The following is an 18,021-nucleotide window of genomic DNA, read 5'->3' as shown; positions in this document are numbered from 1 at the left end:
CCATCTCTTCAGCAGTTCATTCATTCGTTCGTTCATTCGTTCATTCATTTGTGTGTGTGCCTGCCTGTTGGCCGCACAGTACACATGTGCAGGTCACAGGGCAACCTTGTTAGTTACATTTTTCCACCATGTGGGCAGTCTGCCTTGGCTGCAAACATCTTCGCATGCTGAGCCATCTCACTGGCCTGCGGGAGCCTGTCTTAATCAATTAGCCAGCCATTCCTCCCCAGCCCTGGGTCTAGGTGGGCCTGGCCAGGTCCTCTGCTGCACAGCTGACAGCTGCGCTGGCATTGCTGGTGGTAGGTCACATTGGCGCTGATGGCCCAGGCCAGAGAGTTCTGTGTGCCCCCTCTTGTCCTTGCCACCTCCCACAGCATCTCTCTTTTAACTTCCCTTATGTGGAGTCACTTGCAGACCAAGCCTGTTCTTAGAGCGCCATCTTGTGGTCACCTTCACACTAGCCATGTCCTTACAGCCCGGAGCCACTTGCCTTTGCTGGAGCACTTGGGGCTACTGCTTTCCTGCTTAGGATCTCTTGGCCTTGGGGTTTGGCTTCCTGCGCCGTTGGTCTTGGCCTCAGAGAGAGTAAAGCATGTTTGTCCCCTCTTGGGCTTCTGGTTGTGTTCCTCGGGTTTTCTGAAGCTGGTCACACAGTGATATCGCCAGGAAAGCAGGAGCTAGACCCTCCGTCCATCATCCATGGTGGTCCAGAAACGGCGTCCCTCCCCAGAGTCAGCCTTCCCAGGGCCTCGGACTGACTGTGTTTTCTTCTTCAGCGTCCCCAACTCCTGTCCAGCCAGTCCTCGAGGAGCTGGGTCCTCTGGTTACCGCTTCGTCCAGAACGTGACCTCAGACCTTCAGCTGGCTGCCGAGTTTGCAGCGAAGGCCGCTTCTGAGCAGCAGGCAGACACATCTGGCGGGGACAGCCCTAAGGTATGAGCGTCAGATGTGTAGTCACGTCATGGTGACCAGGACCCCGAAGTAGGGTTCCTGAGGGTGGCTCAGACGGGGTGCAGCACCTGGCTGCGTTGAAGGATGATCTGTCTGCCCCTGTGTCGTTCCCCAAATGATGAGCCACACCATTTGTGGTCAGCCGGAGTCCTGTCACACACCCAGTTACTTCTTGTCCCAGCCACTACTGCTGAGACAGTTTTAGCATTTAAAGACAAATGGCACATGACTTTACAAGACAGGGTTTCTCTGTGTAGCCTTTATTTTCTACCGACTACCACTACCCTCCTTTTTTTGGTTTTGGGTTTTTGTTTTTGTTTTTTGGCGGGGGACAGGGGGTGGAGACAGGGTTTTTCCATGTAGCCCTGGCTGTCCTGGAACTCACAGAAATCCACCTGCCTCTGCCTCCCAGTGCTGAAATTAAAGGCATGCGCCACCACTGCCCAGCCTGCCCACCACCCTCTTGTAACAGTACTAGGAATTGAACCCAGGAGCAATTTGTCACTGGGATATACCACCAACCCTCTTTTTACCTTTTTTTTGGGGGGGGTGGGGGACACAGAGTCTCAGTAAGTAGCCTAGGCTGGCTTTGAACTTGTGACCTACCTACTTTGAATTTCTGAGTAGTCACCAGGCCAAGCTGTATTTCTTGTTATAACTGCGTGTCTCTGTTCCTTTTTATCTGACAGCTGACAGTGTGCTGGGCAGTAAGAAACTTTAAAATCCAATGATTGAAACCCTGTTTTCTCAGGCCTGGAGGGATAGCTCCACAGTTAAGACCACCGGTTGCTTCTAGAGAGGACCCAGGTTCAATTCCCAGCACCCACATGGCAGCTCAAGACTGTCCGTAACCCTAGCTCCAGGAGACTCAGCACCCTCACAGACATACATGCAGGAAAACACCAATTTAAATAACTCGTTAAAGAAAAACAAACCCGGTTTCTGTCCTGTGAGGTGGAACTTGGCATGTCTTTTCTGTTCCCCAGCCCTGCGTGTCCATCTGCACACACATACATACGTGCGGCTTTCCTAGCCCTCGCCTTTCTCAGCCTATTTTTTGAGGCAAGGTCTCACTGAACCTGGAGCTCACTGTTTAGTCTAGGTTGGCATCACTAGGGTTACAGTGAGACATACCGTATCTTGCATTTCTCGTGGGTGCTGGGGAACCAGACGTGGGTCTTCATTCCTGCCCGGCAAGCTCTTCGTGCGCTCACCCGTTTCCCCGGGCCCTCTGTTTTGTTTTTTGTTCTCTGGTATTTTGAGAGATTCCTGTAGCTGAGGCTGGCCTGCAATTCAGCAGGGGCTGGGACTCCAGGTGCATCCCACCTGGCCACTCTTCTGACCTCTTTTTGTTGTTGGTATTTGGGGTTTTTTTTAAAGACAAGGTCTCAACCATAACCCAGGCCAACCTAAAAATCAATGTCCTCCTGCCTCAGCCTTCCGATTGCTGGGAGCAGGTGCGTGCACTATTGCTCAGAGCTTAATGTAGGGTGAGGCAGGCTCCCAGGTGTGACCATCTGCCTGGGGAGTGGGTGGCCTGGGTGGGGAGATGCCAGCCTAACCGCCCCACCCCCCAACCTGTAACTGCCTTCTGTGACCCTTGCCCTCCAGGACGAGTCGAAGCCACCGTACTCCTACGCGCAGCTGATCGTGCAAGCCATCTCCTCGGCCCAGGACAGGCAGCTAACACTAAGTGGCATCTATGCCCACATCACCAAACATTACCCTTACTACAGGACTGCAGACAAGGGCTGGCAGGTGAGGCCCAGAGGCCTGGGCAGTGCGCGGAGGAAGCTTCACGTGAACAAACGGCAAAGAGACACCTGGGTGTTTCCGCAGGTGCTCTCTGTGTGCCACAGCCGTTAGGGAGCTGTTTGGGTTCTGTTTCTGTCAATAGGTCTCATGTAGCCCAGGCTGCCCTCAAACTTCTTCTGTAGCCAAGGATGACCTCCTGTTCCTGAAGTGCTGGGATTGCAGCCATGCACCACCACGCCAAGCGTGTGCAGTGCTGGAGGTGGAGCTCGGGGGTTTCATGTGTGCTAAGCATGTCCTACCAACTGAGCCACAGCCCAGCCCGGCCGTGGTCTGTTTTACTACTGTGCTTCCATGCCTGGTTGTAACTCTTTTTGTGTGTGTGTGTGTGTGTGTGTGTGTGTGTGTGTGTGTGTTTTGAGACAGGGCCTCTCTGTGTAGCCTTGGCTGTCCTGGAGTCACTTTGTAGACCAGGCTGGCCGTGAATTCACAGTGACCTACCTGCCTTTGCCTCCCGAGGTGCTGGGATTAAAGGCGTGTGCTACCACACCTGGCTTTTGGTTTGTTTTTTTTTAAGTTGTTTTGAGACCCTGTCTCATTCTGTAGCCCAGGCTAGCCTCAAAATCGTGGCAGTCCTCTTGCCTCAGCCCCCTGGGATCACAGCCACCTTGACACCTACTTACTGGTGGTGTCTGTACTTACGGTGGACTGTAATACCACGTGACTGTAGCAGCGCACTGCACACACTGTTCAACTCCGCATGAGTTCTGTGCACTGTATCTTTCTTGGAGGGTGTGAGACCCCTGCATCACACATAATTGGCACAGGTTGTACCAGTTTATTCTTTTCTTTGTAATTAGCATTTTCCATTAGTTAGCTTATCCAGAGGAATCTTTTTTTTGTTTGGGTTATTTTGTTTGTTTGTTTTTGTTTTTTTATTCTTGTTTTGAGGTAGGGTCTTATGTAGCCTGATTACCTTAAACTCCCAATCCCATCCCATCCCATCCCCCCACCCCCACCCCACCCACCCACACATTCCTTGAGTGCCGAGAGATTACAGGCGTGCACCAACCACACCTGGCTCCTGTGGTGCTGTGGATGGACCCAGAGCTTCCTGCAAGCTAGGCGAGCACTACACCAACCGCAAAACCCCAACTCCACAGGGAGCTTTTCTGAGCTCACTGTGTAGCCCAGGCTAACCTTGAACTCGTGATCCTCCTCCTGCCTCGGCCTTCCAAGCACTTGAGATGGCAGGGTGATCTCCTCCACAGAACTTTCAAGATGTGCTTTGAACCCGGCCAGCCTCATCCCTTCTCGGGTCCTGACGCGTGGATCTTACAGTGTGGAGTTCGCATAGCAGACGCTACCCTGTGCCACATGAATTCCCCAGGCAGGGTGGTCACCTGCCGCCACGTGCCCGTGGCCAGTTCCTGGTGCATCTGTTGTGAGATCTGCCCTCTGGAGGCTGTGACCCACCGATGTCTCTCTCTGTCTCCTACAGAACTCTATCCGACACAACCTCTCCCTTAACCGTTACTTTATCAAAGTCCCTCGGTCCCAGGAGGAGCCTGGGAAGGGCTCTTTCTGGCGGATAGACCCTGCCTCTGAAGCCAAGCTTGTGGAACAAGCATTCCGAAAGCGGAGACAGAGAGGCGTCTCCTGCTTCCGCACCCCCTTCGGGCCTCTGTCCTCCCGGTAAGCTCCCCATCACTGCCTCCTGCTCCTCTGAGAAGCTGGATTCCCTGGGTCACACAGGGCGCTGGGATGGGCTTAGTGCATCAGGACTGCATCCGCTCTCAGGCCATTAAGCTTTTCTCTTCACTGCTTTTTTAGTTTCAAGACAAGGTCTCACTTTGTGGGCAGGTCGGCCGTGAACTTGTGGTATCCTCGCTGGGCTTGCAGGCATGCGCTACGATGCCCAGTAGGATGCTCAGCTCTCAGACTTGCGCACTGGTTGGAGTAGTTAGTGAGGTGGTCGCTGGCTCCTTCTGTAGTGTGTGCAGGAGGCTGAGCCAGCCATAACCAGTTCAAAGGCCCTGAGCTTCACCGATTGGCCGGGGGCTCTCCTGCTGATGTCGGGACTTTGAGCGCCATCTACCCTTAATGGAGCCGTGTTGGGAGTACAATTTGCCTGCTGCCAGGCGGGATTGGGTGGATGGATTTTACCATCAACAGCTCTACCTGGCGCTACACCTGCCTGGCAGGAAAAGGCCATTTGGACAGTTGTCTCTGACCACATAGTAAAAGTACCATAGAGCCGGTTCTTCTATAGACAGCTGCCTGTGGTCGCCTGCAGATGGTCAGTAGCCAGCGAGAGGCAGGAACTCTCAGGAATCCCTCCACGTGGAGGAAAGCAAGGCCTAGTACTTCCGTCCCTGTGTTACCCTGAGCCTGGGAGGGGCTTCTCAGCCGTAGAAATGTCTGTAGTTCTCAGACACCACAGTTGTTCTGCTCACCCAATAGCAGTCTGGGCTTTTTTTTGTAGTGGTGGAGATTCAGTGAAGGGCCTCATCCTGCTAGTCAGGGCTCTACCTCTGAGCCACACCCCAGCCCCTCACTGGAAGACTCTAGGCAGGCGCTCTGCCACTGAACCGTACCCCCAAACCTGTTTGTTTTGCTTTGCCTTTTGAGTCAGGATCTTGCTAACTTGTCCAGACTGGCTCACTCTGTAGCCCAGGCCGGCCTTGAATTTGTGATCCTCCTTCCTCTGCCTTCCAAGTAGCAAGGGTGGCAGGCCCACACTGTCACATCTGGCTACAAGCCTTTTCTTCTGATGTGGGCTGAGCTGCTTCTGGAGGGTGGGGGGACCTTTTAAGGCAGTGCATGCTGCAGGATGTGCAGTTGCTAGGAAGCAGAGCGTCCTCCTCCCCTTCAGCCCATTTAATGGAGCACCTACCTACCCAGCTCTCCACTGTGTGCAAGTCACCAGGGACCGTTAGAGCTGGGAAAACCTCAGGGCAACAAAAGAGAAGCCCAGAAGTATGGGGCGGAGACACGTGAGATGCTCCTAGGAGTTCTTGGGCAGAGGTGGGGGAGGGTGGGCTGTGTTCCTGGAAGGACCCACTGAGTTAGATGTAGGGGTAGGCATGGGATGTATCTTAGGGATTGTTGAACAGAGGTGGGGGTCGGGGTGGGGGGTGTCTTTCCCACCTCCACCACTGTGATGTTCCACCTTGGTGTGACCTTTCCTCTTCCTTTCAGGAGTGCTCCAGCTTCCCCCACCCACCCTGGACTGATGTCCCCTCGTTCCAGTGGCCTGCAGACCCCAGAGTGCCTGTCTCGGGAGGGCTCCCCCATTCCACATGACCCCGACTTGGGGTCAAAGTTAGCCTCTGTTCCAGAGTATCGTTATTCCCAGAGTGCCCCAGGTAAGGCACGGGTTCACCCTCTTCCCCGTAGGACAGACTGGGTGGCACCCGCCAAGTCACTATCCTCTGTGTCATCCTGCAGGCTCCCCTGTCAGCACCCAGCCCGTGATCATGGCTGTCCCTCCCCGACCGTCCAACTTAGTGGCTAAGCCTGTCGCCTACATGCCAGCTTCCATAGTGACCTCCCAGCAGCCCCCAGGCCATGCCATCCACGTGGTGCAGCAGGCCCCCACCGTCACCATGGTGAGGGTGGTTACCACTTCCGCCAACTCAGCCAACGGGTACATCCTGGCCAGCCAGGGCTCAACTGGGGCCTCCCACGACACAGCAGGCACAGCCGTGCTGGACCTGGGCAATGAGGCAAGAGGTAATGTGGCCGTGCAGCTTTCATTGTTAGGGGCTGTGAAGCCTGGGCTATAGGCTCAGCGCCCACTAAGTGGGTGGGGTGGTGAGTCTTAGGTTACTGCCTTTTCAGACAGCGTGGCCTCTCCCTAGGTACTGAGCCTTTTGATGCGCAGGGCTATTTGCGTGAGTTTTGTTTCCATTCAGGTTGCAGTCTTTTTATTTACTTAAAAGATTTAGGCCGGGCGGCGGTGGCACACGCCTTTAATCTCAGCACTCGGGAGGCAGAGGCAGGTGGATCTTTGTGAGTTCGAGGCCAGCCTGGTCTACAGAGAGTCCAGGACAGCCGAGGCTATACAGAGAGACACTGTCTTGAAAAACAAAAAACAACAACAACAACAAAAAGATTTGTTTCATTATTATTTTGTGTGTATGGGTGTTTTGTATGTAGTATCTGTACCGCACGTGTGCAGTGCCTGAGGAGGCCAGAAAGGGGCATCAGATACCCTCAAACTGGAGTTGACAGTTGTGAGCCACCTCGTGGATGCGCTTAACCACCGTGCCATCTCTCTAGCCCCTATTTATTTTTTAGACTGTGCCGTATGTATCCCTGGTTGAGCTGGCTTCAGACTCTCTGTCATCCCGCCGCAGCAGTGCTGAGGTTACTGGCATGCAGCCATGCCCACTTCCAGAAGAGGCCTGGTCCTAGGGAGCTTCTGGTGTAGATGTGGGTGGTGCACTCGGTTCTGTGAGAGGCAGCACTAGCACTTGGTTGTCATTCCCACTGGGGACTTGGGTTCCATGTTATCTTTGTACCTTAATGTCATCATTACTGGAGACAGGCCTGACCTAATGGCATCGGCCTGTTTTCCCAGCCCCTGGGGAGGTAGAGGTCCCCTTGGGCTGCACAACAAAGCTCAAGAGCAGCCTGGGTAACTTAACTAGATTTTGTCTTAAAAAGAAAAAAATTAAAGGGGGGCAGCAGTGGGGCTGGGATGTAGCTCAGTGGCAGAGGTCCAGCACACACCCAGCCTCAGTTAGAATCAGTCGCTAGTAGCGCTGGCAACAACAAAGGAATAGCAATTGTAATCACAGACATGGTATCACTGCGAAAGAGACAGTCACAGCCCTAAAAGCAACCTGTCTCATTCCAAAAAATACATTTTGCCTCACAGATTAAATTTGGGTCAGTTATGGTCAAAGATATATATTTCCATTCTGTTTTTGGTGTTTGCAACAGTCATTTTTTTTTTCCTTTATTAATTTATTCTTGTTACATCTCAATGGTTATCCCATCCCTAGTATCTTCCCTGCAACAGTCTTATAAAGCTCATACTGACCTTGAACTTGAACTCGCTATGTAACCAAGGATGATTTAGAACCCTTGGTCCTCCTACCTCCACTCCTAGCATGTCTGTCTGTTTGTTTGTTCGTTTGTTTGTTTGTTTGTTTTTCGAGACAGGGTTTCTCTGTGTAGCCTTGGCTGTTCCGAACTTGCTTTGGAGACCAGGCTGGCCTCGAACTCACAGAGATCTGCCTGCCTCTGCCTCCCGAGTGCTGGGATTAAAGGCGTGCGCCACCATGCCCGGCTAGCATGTTCTAAAGCCAGGGATTTTCTTGGGAAGCTCTCTCTCCCAGTGCCACCCCACTTTCCGGCCCCCTCAGCCAACCTGCGGCACTGGTGGGACTGGGTGGCTGGGGCTCTGTGCGGTTCTGACTGGCTGCCTGACCTACAGGTTTGGAAGAGAAGCCTACTATAGCATTTGCTACAATCCCCGCAGCCAGCCGAGTTATCCAGACGGTCGCCAGCCAGATGGCCCCCGGAGTCCCTGGACACACGGTCACCATCCTACAGCCGGCTACACCAGTGACCATCGGGCAGCACCACCTTCCGGTCCGCGCTGTCACTCAGAATGGGAAGCATGCCGTGCCCACGAATAGCTTGCCTGGCAACGCTTATGGTGAGGCCCCAGGCTGTCCTCAGCCTAAACCTGGTGCCAGGGATCAGCCCGCGGGCAGTGCAGCTTGGGAGAGCGCCTGCTTTTCCCATCCACTGGCTCAGTGTCCTGAGAGCCTGCTGTGCACCAGGCACTGAGACCACGCTCGGGAAAGCACACTGGCGGGGATACCAGATGTCAACTAGGGTGACAGCGGAGGTCAGAGGAGGAAGTCGGGCAGCTGGTGCTGGTGGCTAGACCTCTGTGGACCTGAGTCCCAAAAGCAGCTTAAGGAAGGCAGGACAGGTTTCCTCTGGCTTACTTTGCAGCTACAGTCTACCGTGGCTGGGAAGGCTTGGCGGCAGTCAGGAGGCAGAGGGAGAGGCAGCTCCTCCTCAGCTAGCTTACCACAGTCCGGCACAGGGCGGTGTCCCCACATCTGAATAGGTCTTCCCTCGTCATGACCCCATCTACAGACCCTCACAGACATGCCAAGGGGTTTGTTTCTGTGACACTTCTAATCCCCCTGGGGTGACAGTAAAGAGTAGACATCACAGAGGCATAAGAGGGTAAGAGGGGGGTGTCCTCAGGGTAGCAGAATCAGCAGGGCAGAGGGCACCCAAGCTTGCCGTGGGCAGGGAGAAGAAACCTATGTGCGGAATGGCAGAGACAGAACTGTTGCTCTGCCCTTACTGCTCAGGTCAACTAGTGGCCAGTTAGTGGTGACCCTTAAGTGACCTCTTCTTCCTACTCCCAGCCCTCACCAGCCCCCTGCAGCTCCTGGCCGCCCAGGCGAGTTCATCCACGCCAGTGGTCATCACGCGGGTGTGTGAAGTAGGGCCCGAGGAGCCAACAGCAGCCGTCTCAGCGGCAGCCAATGCTGCGCCAACCCCAGCCACCTCCACCACCACATCTGCCTCTTCCAGCGGGGAGCCCGAGGTCAAGAGGGCACGGATAGAGGAGCCCAGTGGGACAGCCACCACACAGCCCACGGCAATGGCAGCCACTGGCCCTCAGGGCCCAGGTACCGGCGAGTGAAATTGCCTGCAGGAAGGGTGGAGTGGGACTCACGCCACAGGGGCCCAGTGGCCAGCAGCTGCACACAAGGACCGAGAAGAGACGCTCACAGCTACCTGCGGCGCGTGCCACAAGGGTGGCCGCCACACTCGGACAATTTCCTTTTTATCTTCTGTCCTCCCATCATTTGAAACAAACACATAAACACATTCAGACAACTTGATTGTATGAATCTGGGGGTTCTGTGTGTTTTTCTTAGCCCCTTCCTCATGCCATCGCCTCTCCCAAGTTCTTGCGGAAGAAGGTCTAGCCCAGCTCCTCAGGAACTGATCCCAGCCAGCACCCACAAGAAGAACCTGCACCCCAGGACTGGACAGAAGCGCAGCACCAACCCAGGCCGCTCCCTTTGGGAGCCAGTCCACAGACTTCCTGTTTCTAACTGATCGGGGATAGAACAGAGACCTTCCCAGCCACAGGCTGGGTTACAGAGCCCTCTCCCTAAAAGTGGCATAGGTTGTGGCATTAACTGGGGTCAGGGAGGTCTACTTTGCCTTTGGACCCTAAATGTTTCTTTCAGTTAAACATGGAATTCGGCCTCATCTCAAACCTGAGACACACAGAAGGGGCCATGTGTCTTTCGGATTTCCCTTGGTAGCCAGCTGAGCAGCGACAGGCCTGGGCACTCACCCCCGGCAGCCCCTGGTGAACCTGCCGCTCTCCCTGATAACTCCAAGAAGGATCGGCGGCTCCCTTGTTGATGTTGCAAAGCGCTCTTGGTGGAAAACCAGCCCAGGGCCAGTGCCCATGCATCCATTCCCACGGCACTGACTGAGACCAGAGCTGCAAGGTGCAGCAGGTAGCCAGGAACACGCCGTCAGCTCCAGGGGATGTCAGCCAGCCCCTTGCTTGTCAGGAAGGCTGTTGGTATGTGCCAGTGGAAGACAGCAGGGGACACGTCCTGCGTCCCTGGCAGGCAGTGGAGGACCTGTGTGACGGTCTTCTCACACTGCCTGCCCCCCACATTCCAGTTTCCTGAGCACCCTAAGACCTGTCCAGTTTGAAAATGGAAACCCTCTCTTCTATCTGAGGCTGGGGGGGCCATGGCCGTTATCCACCGGAAAGGAAACTACCTCTCCGGACACAGCAGTTGGTGCCAAGTTTGATTACAGTGTGGCAAAAAACCAAAGTACGAGGGTCATCGGAGGACTCCCAGGGAAGGTCCCTTTGCATGCACAGACAAGCTACCAGCAGCACTTTAACATACGCCAAGTCACATGAGCAGGCGCCATTGAATGGTTTCTTCGGCATGGCGATGAGAGTTGGTTCTGCAGAAGCAGTCACAGCGGCCGTGCAACAGGAGACTTCAAGGCAGCCAGAAAACTCCGCGCTGGTCCTCCTGGAGGGTGGTCCGCAAGCATTGGCAGCAGCTTGGGCAGAGTCCCCTGAGCAAAAAGCAGGCACCCCCAGGGAAGGAGGGGGCCACGGCTGCAGAAGCTGGGATGCCAGTCAGTGACCTGGAGGTCACATGGGAGCTGATTAGGTTGGACCCCGTGGAGTCCAAGCCCCGCTGTATGGCTGACGCCACTGAAGCCACCAGTTCCCCCCCCCACACACACACAACAACAACATCAGGGAGCAATGCGGACGCTTGCCGCCTCTCTTGAGTTATCTTCCAAGCTCCCCAGCCAGCTGTGTCTGTAGTACTAAACCTCAGGCTGGAAGTAAGCCGTGTCTTGAAGGCCTCCTAGTTGCCTGGGAGGTTGCAGAGAAGCAGGCCTGGGGTGATGGTGGGCGGGGAGGGTTTTCTAGGTAGAGCTGCCCCTTAGAGTGGGCAAAGGGCCGTATCCCACAAAGGCTCCTCTTTGTACCTGGCATGAACATGTTGTCTCTGTGCGCCCGGTGTGAGCATGGGGTTAAGGAAGTACGAATGCTGTGGGGCTCTGAGTTGCTGTGGGGGCTGAGGAAGGCAAGGGACATTGGTGCCACCTGCTGATGTTCCCTTCTGTCACCATTTACCCCAAGGCTGTGCATGGTCACCCTCCCAGGCAGATTGTTTGTGGATTGTCATGGTAGGCACTGTGAGCTGCCCCTGCAGGGAACTGTGGGTCATCATTTGTCACATCTATCATCAGGCCCCCTTAGTCTGGCCCTGAGCAGTTGGCTCTCCTGGCTCCTGAAGCATCATGGTCTCCATCCTCTGTAGTAGACCCTCTCACCATTAACCTGTGTGCGGAAGGACATGGAGGGCAGAGTGGGAACACACGCTGTCCCAGTGTCCTGCATGGCCTTAAGGCAGAGGGGTCCTGTGCCCCTGCTTTGGACAGCCTGAGCTAGAAAGGAGGAGGCTAGCCTGGTGCTGCTGCTCTGAGAAATAAATTTGGTCATCTACTAGGCAGCAGCCCTGGCTTGTACCATCTTTTACCCATAGCCTTAGACTCCAAGTAGCCCGTGCTCAGAGCAGGATCACACAGCCAGCCGGACTGTGTAGCTGCGGAGCTCTGAGCCATCATGTGGCCTTCAGCTAAGCTAGCCATGGACACCAGAGCTTGGATCAGGAGCCAGGAGGGCCACGACCATCCACTGTGTGGGTCCTGGCTGGGAACGCTGGAGGACGCCACCAAGCCGTGGGGTGGGGGACAGTTCAGGCACAGACATGAAGCCTGGGGACCTGGGTTTTCAGGGCCTGCAGGGGCTCCCGTCTCTGGCATGGCTTCAGCTGAGCTAGTCTTGTTTTGGTAAGTGTTCCCTGGCGGACCAGGTGTCTAGCTGTCCACACATCCCTCGCTCCTACTTCATATGTGGCACTCCCCAGACTCAGATACTGTCAGATGCTGCAAGCTTAGGAAGTCACCATGGTGGCTGGAGGTGAGCAGACCCCTGCCTGAGAACCTGCCTGCCTTCTTACTCTCTGTCCTCCTGTCTCTCCGTTCCTTCCCTCCCTCCCTCCTCCTTGCCTCTTCTGTCTTCTCCTCCACCTCAGCTTTGAGCCTGGCATCCTGGGCACGATAAACATGTCTGTATCATCAGTTCTTGGAGCCTTGCATTTGTGTAAGGGGGTATGGGGTGGTGGTGGTATCTGACCCTTCTGCTTTGTATGTCCCTACAATCTAGGGACCTCCTGCCTCCCCACACATCCTGTGCCCCTCCCTGCCCCTTGCCAGGCCTGCCATGGGTTTGAGGTGATAGGCACATTCATCTTCCTTCTGAAAGGGGGAGTGGCCTTCTGCAATATTCCTCAAGAGCTTGATGGGGTCAGTGTCTTCCTTTATAGAGACAAGGGGGGCCCTTTGGGCAGTGGTAAAGCAAAGCAAGGTGGCAGCGATAGTTAAATGCGAGGAGACTTTTCCCATAGAGATAAGCAAGTGGTAGGATGGACTGTTAACTGCTCTTCCTCAAAAACCTCAGATTTCACTTTGCACCATGTGATGTTGCCCACTCTAGGGTGGGTACCCTACCTGCTCACCCGGCCCCTCCCTCCCCATCTGAATAGCCCAGTGACTGCTCAGAAGGATTCAGAAGGGGACCTGAGTCTTTGTTCTGGCGAAAGATCCCTTGTGTGGGTGGCAAAGGCACCACAGGTGGCCACAGGGTAGGCCCTCACTTTGGCTCAGGGTGTCACCTCTGTCCTTGCCTCCGGTCGCTCAGAATACCTCTGCTTAGAAGCAATACTATAAAGGATCAGCCAGGTTGTTCCAAAGACTGCCACTGTGGACACTAGCTTCCCTCCTGACAGGCACTTTGGCTCTTGGGGAGAGGTCAGGCCGCAGAGAACACACAATAGCCAAGGCTTTATTTACCCCTGCCTCAGTCCTGTGCCCTAATTACCAGGCCTTGAATTCAGGGTGGTTCTTGCAGCCACCTACTTGCTGGGCCCTGGGATTTTTGTTTTGTTTGGTTTTGCTCTCAGTTTTTGTTGTTTTGTCCAGTTTCTTGCCTGTGCAGGAGATTAAACTCAGAATTAAGCTCTGCGCTCGCTCGCTGAGCTGCTAGGCAAGTACTCTACCGCTGAGCCCCACCGCCAGCCCTTTTGATTTTTTTTTTTTAATTTGAGACAGGGGCACACAAAGCTGCCCAGGCTGGCCTTGAACTTGCAGTCCTCTTGTCTCTGCTTCCTGAATCGCTGGGGTGACAGACCTATGTACCACCATGGCCCACCGCTGCTTGTACGTTTTGTTTGGGTTTTGTTTTCTGTACCAAAAGCTGCTACCTTGGTGACACAGAGCAGGGTGTGGTCTAGATGCCCCCATTTCCCACAGCTTGTAGTTTGAACAGCTTTGGGACTATCCAAGAGATTGCCGTTCTTAGGTTTGTTGCTTCCCTTTCTCTGCCCTCCCCATCGCTAAGCCTGAGGTGACAGCTGCTTCCATGTGGACTTTTTTTTTCCCCTCCCAAGACAGGGTTTCTCTCTCTCTGTAGCCCTGGCTGTCCTGGACTTGTTTTATAGACCAGGCTGGCCTCGAACTCACATGATCCGCCTGCCTCTGCCTCTTGAGTGCTGGGATTATAGGCTCGCGCCCCTCGCCCAGCTACATATGGGCTCTTTTGACTCAATCACAGATGTTTCCGTTGAAGCACAAACCCATTTCACTGACTTTGTTTAGAGAAAATAGTTTAAAACACAAGTAGTGTTTAAAACTTAAGTAGTGGTTCTGGCTGCTCCTCTCTGCCCCTTTCCATCCTCTAGCAGGCATCAGCTCTGCTGCTGCAGGGATTGTTCTAGAACTACCCTTGAGGTCGGGCACAACAGCCTGGATAGGGATGTCCCACGGATGAGGCCAGCCGCATGCCTTACCCAGCGGTACCAGCTGGGCACGAGGCAAGACAGAGGGTCCCCAACATGGCAAGAGCTAGGGGGAGGTGCCCAGCCGGACTGGAGGCTGAGGGCCCCCCTCACAGCTGGTACAGGCTGAGGTAAGGAAAGCAGATTCCTTCATCTTGGGCCTGCCCCCCCCCCCTCTCTCTCTCTCAGAAAAGCTTTCCCTCAGAGGGCTTCAGACTCCATGAAAAGCAGCTTGTGGGTTTCTGTGCTTGGGCTAAGCTGTCCAGCACAGGTTGCCTAGGGCCCCCAGGAGCCCTCGCTTGCCCCCACCCCAGGCCCCACCTTGTGAGAGAGGACTGGAAGAGCCTGCTGCTCTGCTTCTAGGACCCTTGCTCCTTGGACTACACACAAGGCGGACAGTGTGGAGGAGCCTGGGCCCCAGGAGCCAAGAAGAAGTTTTGAGTATGGAGAGGGGCCAGGAGTGGTCCACACCCCCTGCATCTGAAGCACTTGCTGCCGTTGGAGGACCCTTGGCACTGTCCCTGAGTCCCTGTGGCCGGCTGGCCTGCCCGCGCAAGCCCCGCGATCTACTAAGTATTCATGTTCTTTGTCCCGTGTGTATCCAAATGGCACCTTGGCTTCTCAGTCTGAATTAGCTGGTCTAGATGGTTTTTTTCTTTTACTTGGTAAAATTGGGAATTCAAAAATCTAATATTTTCAATTGGGCTCTTCTCTCCCTTTTTCATGTCCTTCCTGGGCGGAGGGGCATCTAGGATCCCTGATAGTACCTTAGCTTGATTCCTGGGCTGGGGAAAGGTGGTGAGGGCGGGAAGGAGAGACCCCATGCTGTCTTCCAGGTCTCTCCTTAGATTCTGCTGTGTCCTGGTGGGGGAGGGGGGGGACACAGCAGCTGTGCACGTGAGGGAGGGGCTAAAGCCAATAGTGAGGTGGTTCTTTTTCTTAACTGAATGGTAATTCTGTAAAAGTAATTGGGGGGGGGGAGGGTGTTCAGGGAGTATGTGTGTGTGTGTGCGCGCGCATGTGTGGTTTTGTTTTTGTTTTTTACAGTGGCTGTCTAAAGTATTTTCATGATATGTTTAACACGTAGTGCTTTAAAAGCAGTGGTATCCTATGTGCTGGGAATCCTACTTCCAGAGATGGGATGTGCCCCACCTCAGTGGGCAAAGGTCCCACCCAGGAGGCAGGCGTAAGAAAGGCCTGCAGACCCACATCCTAGGCAGCACCACCTGGGCGGTCATTTCAAACAGGATACAGTATTTTTTTATAACAGAACCATCCTTTTTTTAAAAAAAGAAAGTTTTGACACCTGAATGTGATTTCTAACTATTATTAGACGTTAATGTTTTAAAGCTATAACAAAGTGGAAAAATTCTACTTTCTTTTTCATTCATTTGAACTGTTCTTTTTATCTATTCGATTGTTGTATGTGGGTGGGGAAGCTTTGTTTTCTCCTCTTAGCGTTTGTTTCTATAACCAGAAATAAAAATTATATATTAAAGAGATGTACCCAAGGGTGTGAGTGGTCCCTGTTGAGTGGGTGACTGTGGAGGGCAGACAGGCCAGCAGATGACCTGGACACACACCCCTGTTCCTGGGATTGAGAGACCTGAACCCCAGGTGCCTCAGGCATGGACAGGAAATGACTTGGGGCTCTGCCTCCTCCCCTGCTTCCTGGGTGTCACGTCCAGGAAGAGTCCTGCAGGTGCCTGAGATCTGAGGACTCGGAGTCCCCTGTGAGTCATCTGAGCGCCAAAGATGTGCAGACAGTGTACACATGGCAAGAACTAACCCATCTCTCCCTGACTCTTGACACGGGTCCACAGTTAGGCCAGGGGGTGTCCGCAGGTGCCTCTGTGTCTCAGTTACTTGCCAGTTGCTGCGAAGAGACACCATGACAGAGGCAACTATGGTGGGTGGGGGCACTTAATTAGCAGCTCGGAGTTCCACAGAGTTAGTCTATGACCAGCATAGCAACAGAGAAGCAGGCGTGGTATTGGAGCAGAAACTGAGAGCTCACATGTTGAGACAACAGCTACAAGGCACAGAGAGCTAAGTGGGAATGCTGTGGGCACTTGAAACCTCAAACCCGACTCTGGGGACACATCTCCTTCCAACAAGGCCACGCCTCCCAATCCTTCCCAGACAGTTCCACCAAGTGGGGACCAAGCAGTCATGTACATGAGCCCATGGGAGCCACTCTCATTCAAAGCAGCACATCATGGCTGCCTCAGGGGCCCTGGCAGACAGCTAACAGCCAGGTGAGACACCAGCCCCTTCCTCCTTTGTGTGTGTGTGTGTACATGTTCCTGTGTGCGCATCTGCATGGAGGCAGAGGACAGCCTCAGCTGTTGCTCAGGTGGTGTGTGCGTTCACATGTGGAGGCATAGGCATGCACTGGCCACAGGAGACATGCAGACATGTCAGAGAACAACCTTCTGGTGCCCGCCCTCACCTTCCCACCTTGTTTGAGGCAGAATCTCTGCTGCTGCAGAAGCCAGGCTAGCCGGCCCTCCAGCCTCAGGAGATTCTCCCATCTCCTCCATCTCCTGTCTGTGCACTTGGGGTTACAAATGCTTACACTATCATGCACTGCATTGATGTGGGTTCTGGGGACCCAAAGTTGGCTTGTCAAGCTTGTGTGGCCGTTCCATGCACGGAGTCTTCTTCCCTGCCCCCCCCCCTTGTTTTTTGGTTTTTGTCTTTTTTGTTTTGTTTTGTTTTGGGACAGGGTTTCTCTGTGTAGCATTGGCTGTCCTGCACTTGCTTTGTAGAACAGGCTCGCCTCAAACTCACAGAGATCCACCTGCCTCCACGCCCCGCCCCCCAGGTGCTGGGATTAAAAGTGTGCACCACCATGCCCTGCTCCCACCTTATTCTTTGTGACAGGGTCTCTCATTGAACTGGGACTCGCCAAGTAAGATAGGCTGGCTGGCCAGCCAAACCCAGGGATACTCCTGTCCCCACTTGCCAGGTGCTGGGGTTACAAGTATGTGCTTTACTAGTGCGTTGCCACCTAGGGACGCTTCTCCTGCTTACAAAGAAAGCACTTGACCAAGTGAGTCACTTCTGCCCACTTCGCTCTGAAGCCTTGCTTAATCTAGGTCATAGGCACTAGGCCTCCCAACACAAATAAGTGAGTGGTGTCAGGGCCTCCTCATCACAAAACCTAAGGCTAGGCAAGGACACTGTTTTTGCAGTAGAGTGCCTCTGATAAGAATTTAAAAATCGGGCCCGGCGTGGCGGCACACGCCTTAAATCCCAGCACTCGGAGGAAGAGGCAGGCAGATTGATACGAGTTCAAGGTCAGCCTGGTCTACAAAGCCAGTCCAGGACAGCCAAGGCTACACAGAGACCCTGTCTCGAAAAAAAAAAAACCACTAAAAAAAGAAAGGAAAATAAAAGAATTTCAAAATCATGGCTGCCACACGGGTAACTTAAAGGAGTGTGTACCTGCACCTTCTGTCCCGTTCCACCCCTCCCCATACCCCACCCTCTCCCACCCCAGGCAGGGTTTCTCTGTGTAGCCTGGTCCTGGAACACACTCTGTAGACCAGGCTGGACTTGAACTCCTGCCTTTGCCTCCCGAGTGCCGGGATTAAATGAGCGCGCCACCACCGCCCTGTGTGCCCGCATACATTTATGTGGTGCTGGGAACTCAAGCGCTAAACCTCCTGCTTGCACAGCAAGTGATTTACTGACTGGATCATTTCTCCGGCCCTATCTTTTATTGATTGATTTATTTTAACTCAGACTATTTTTCACCAATGAGACCTTCAAATAACCTGCTACAGATTTTAAGAAACAAGTCAAATATCATTTATCCATGGTAATACTGATCAGTGGCGGTGTGCATGTGTGTGTGTAGAAAAAGGGA

General features: G+C 53.9%; 1 protein-coding gene across 2 annotated transcripts in view; it reads left to right on the top strand.

Annotated features, from left to right (window-relative positions):
* Positions 1-12,388, top strand: part of FOXK1 (forkhead box K1) — a 67,782-nt gene extending 55,394 nt beyond the window's left edge. The window contains exons 3-9 of one of the 2 annotated variants that reach the window (XM_084763909.1): positions 777-933; positions 2,563-2,709; positions 4,205-4,398; positions 5,905-6,071; positions 6,154-6,438; positions 8,195-8,374; positions 9,108-12,388. In XM_084763909.1, coding sequence (XP_084620035.1) covers positions 777-933; positions 2,563-2,709; positions 4,205-4,398; positions 5,905-6,071; positions 6,154-6,438; positions 8,195-8,374; positions 9,108-9,388 — 1,411 coding nt within the window. In that variant the 3' untranslated portion in view covers positions 9,389-12,388. Of the gene's footprint in view, positions 1-776; positions 934-2,562; positions 2,710-4,204; positions 4,399-5,904; positions 6,072-6,153; positions 6,439-8,149; positions 8,375-9,107 lie in introns of both variants that reach the window. The other variant, XM_084763908.1, reaches the window with a different exon arrangement.
* The last annotated feature ends 5,633 nt before the right edge of the window (positions 12,389-18,021 follow it).

Source organism: Acomys minous (assembly GCF_964271855.1).
Source record: "Acomys minous genome assembly, chromosome: 16".
Lineage (NCBI taxonomy): Eukaryota > Metazoa > Chordata > Mammalia > Rodentia > Muridae > Acomys > Acomys minous.
Note: the sequence above shows the minus strand (reverse complement) of the source record. Positions and strands in the feature narration are given on the sequence as shown.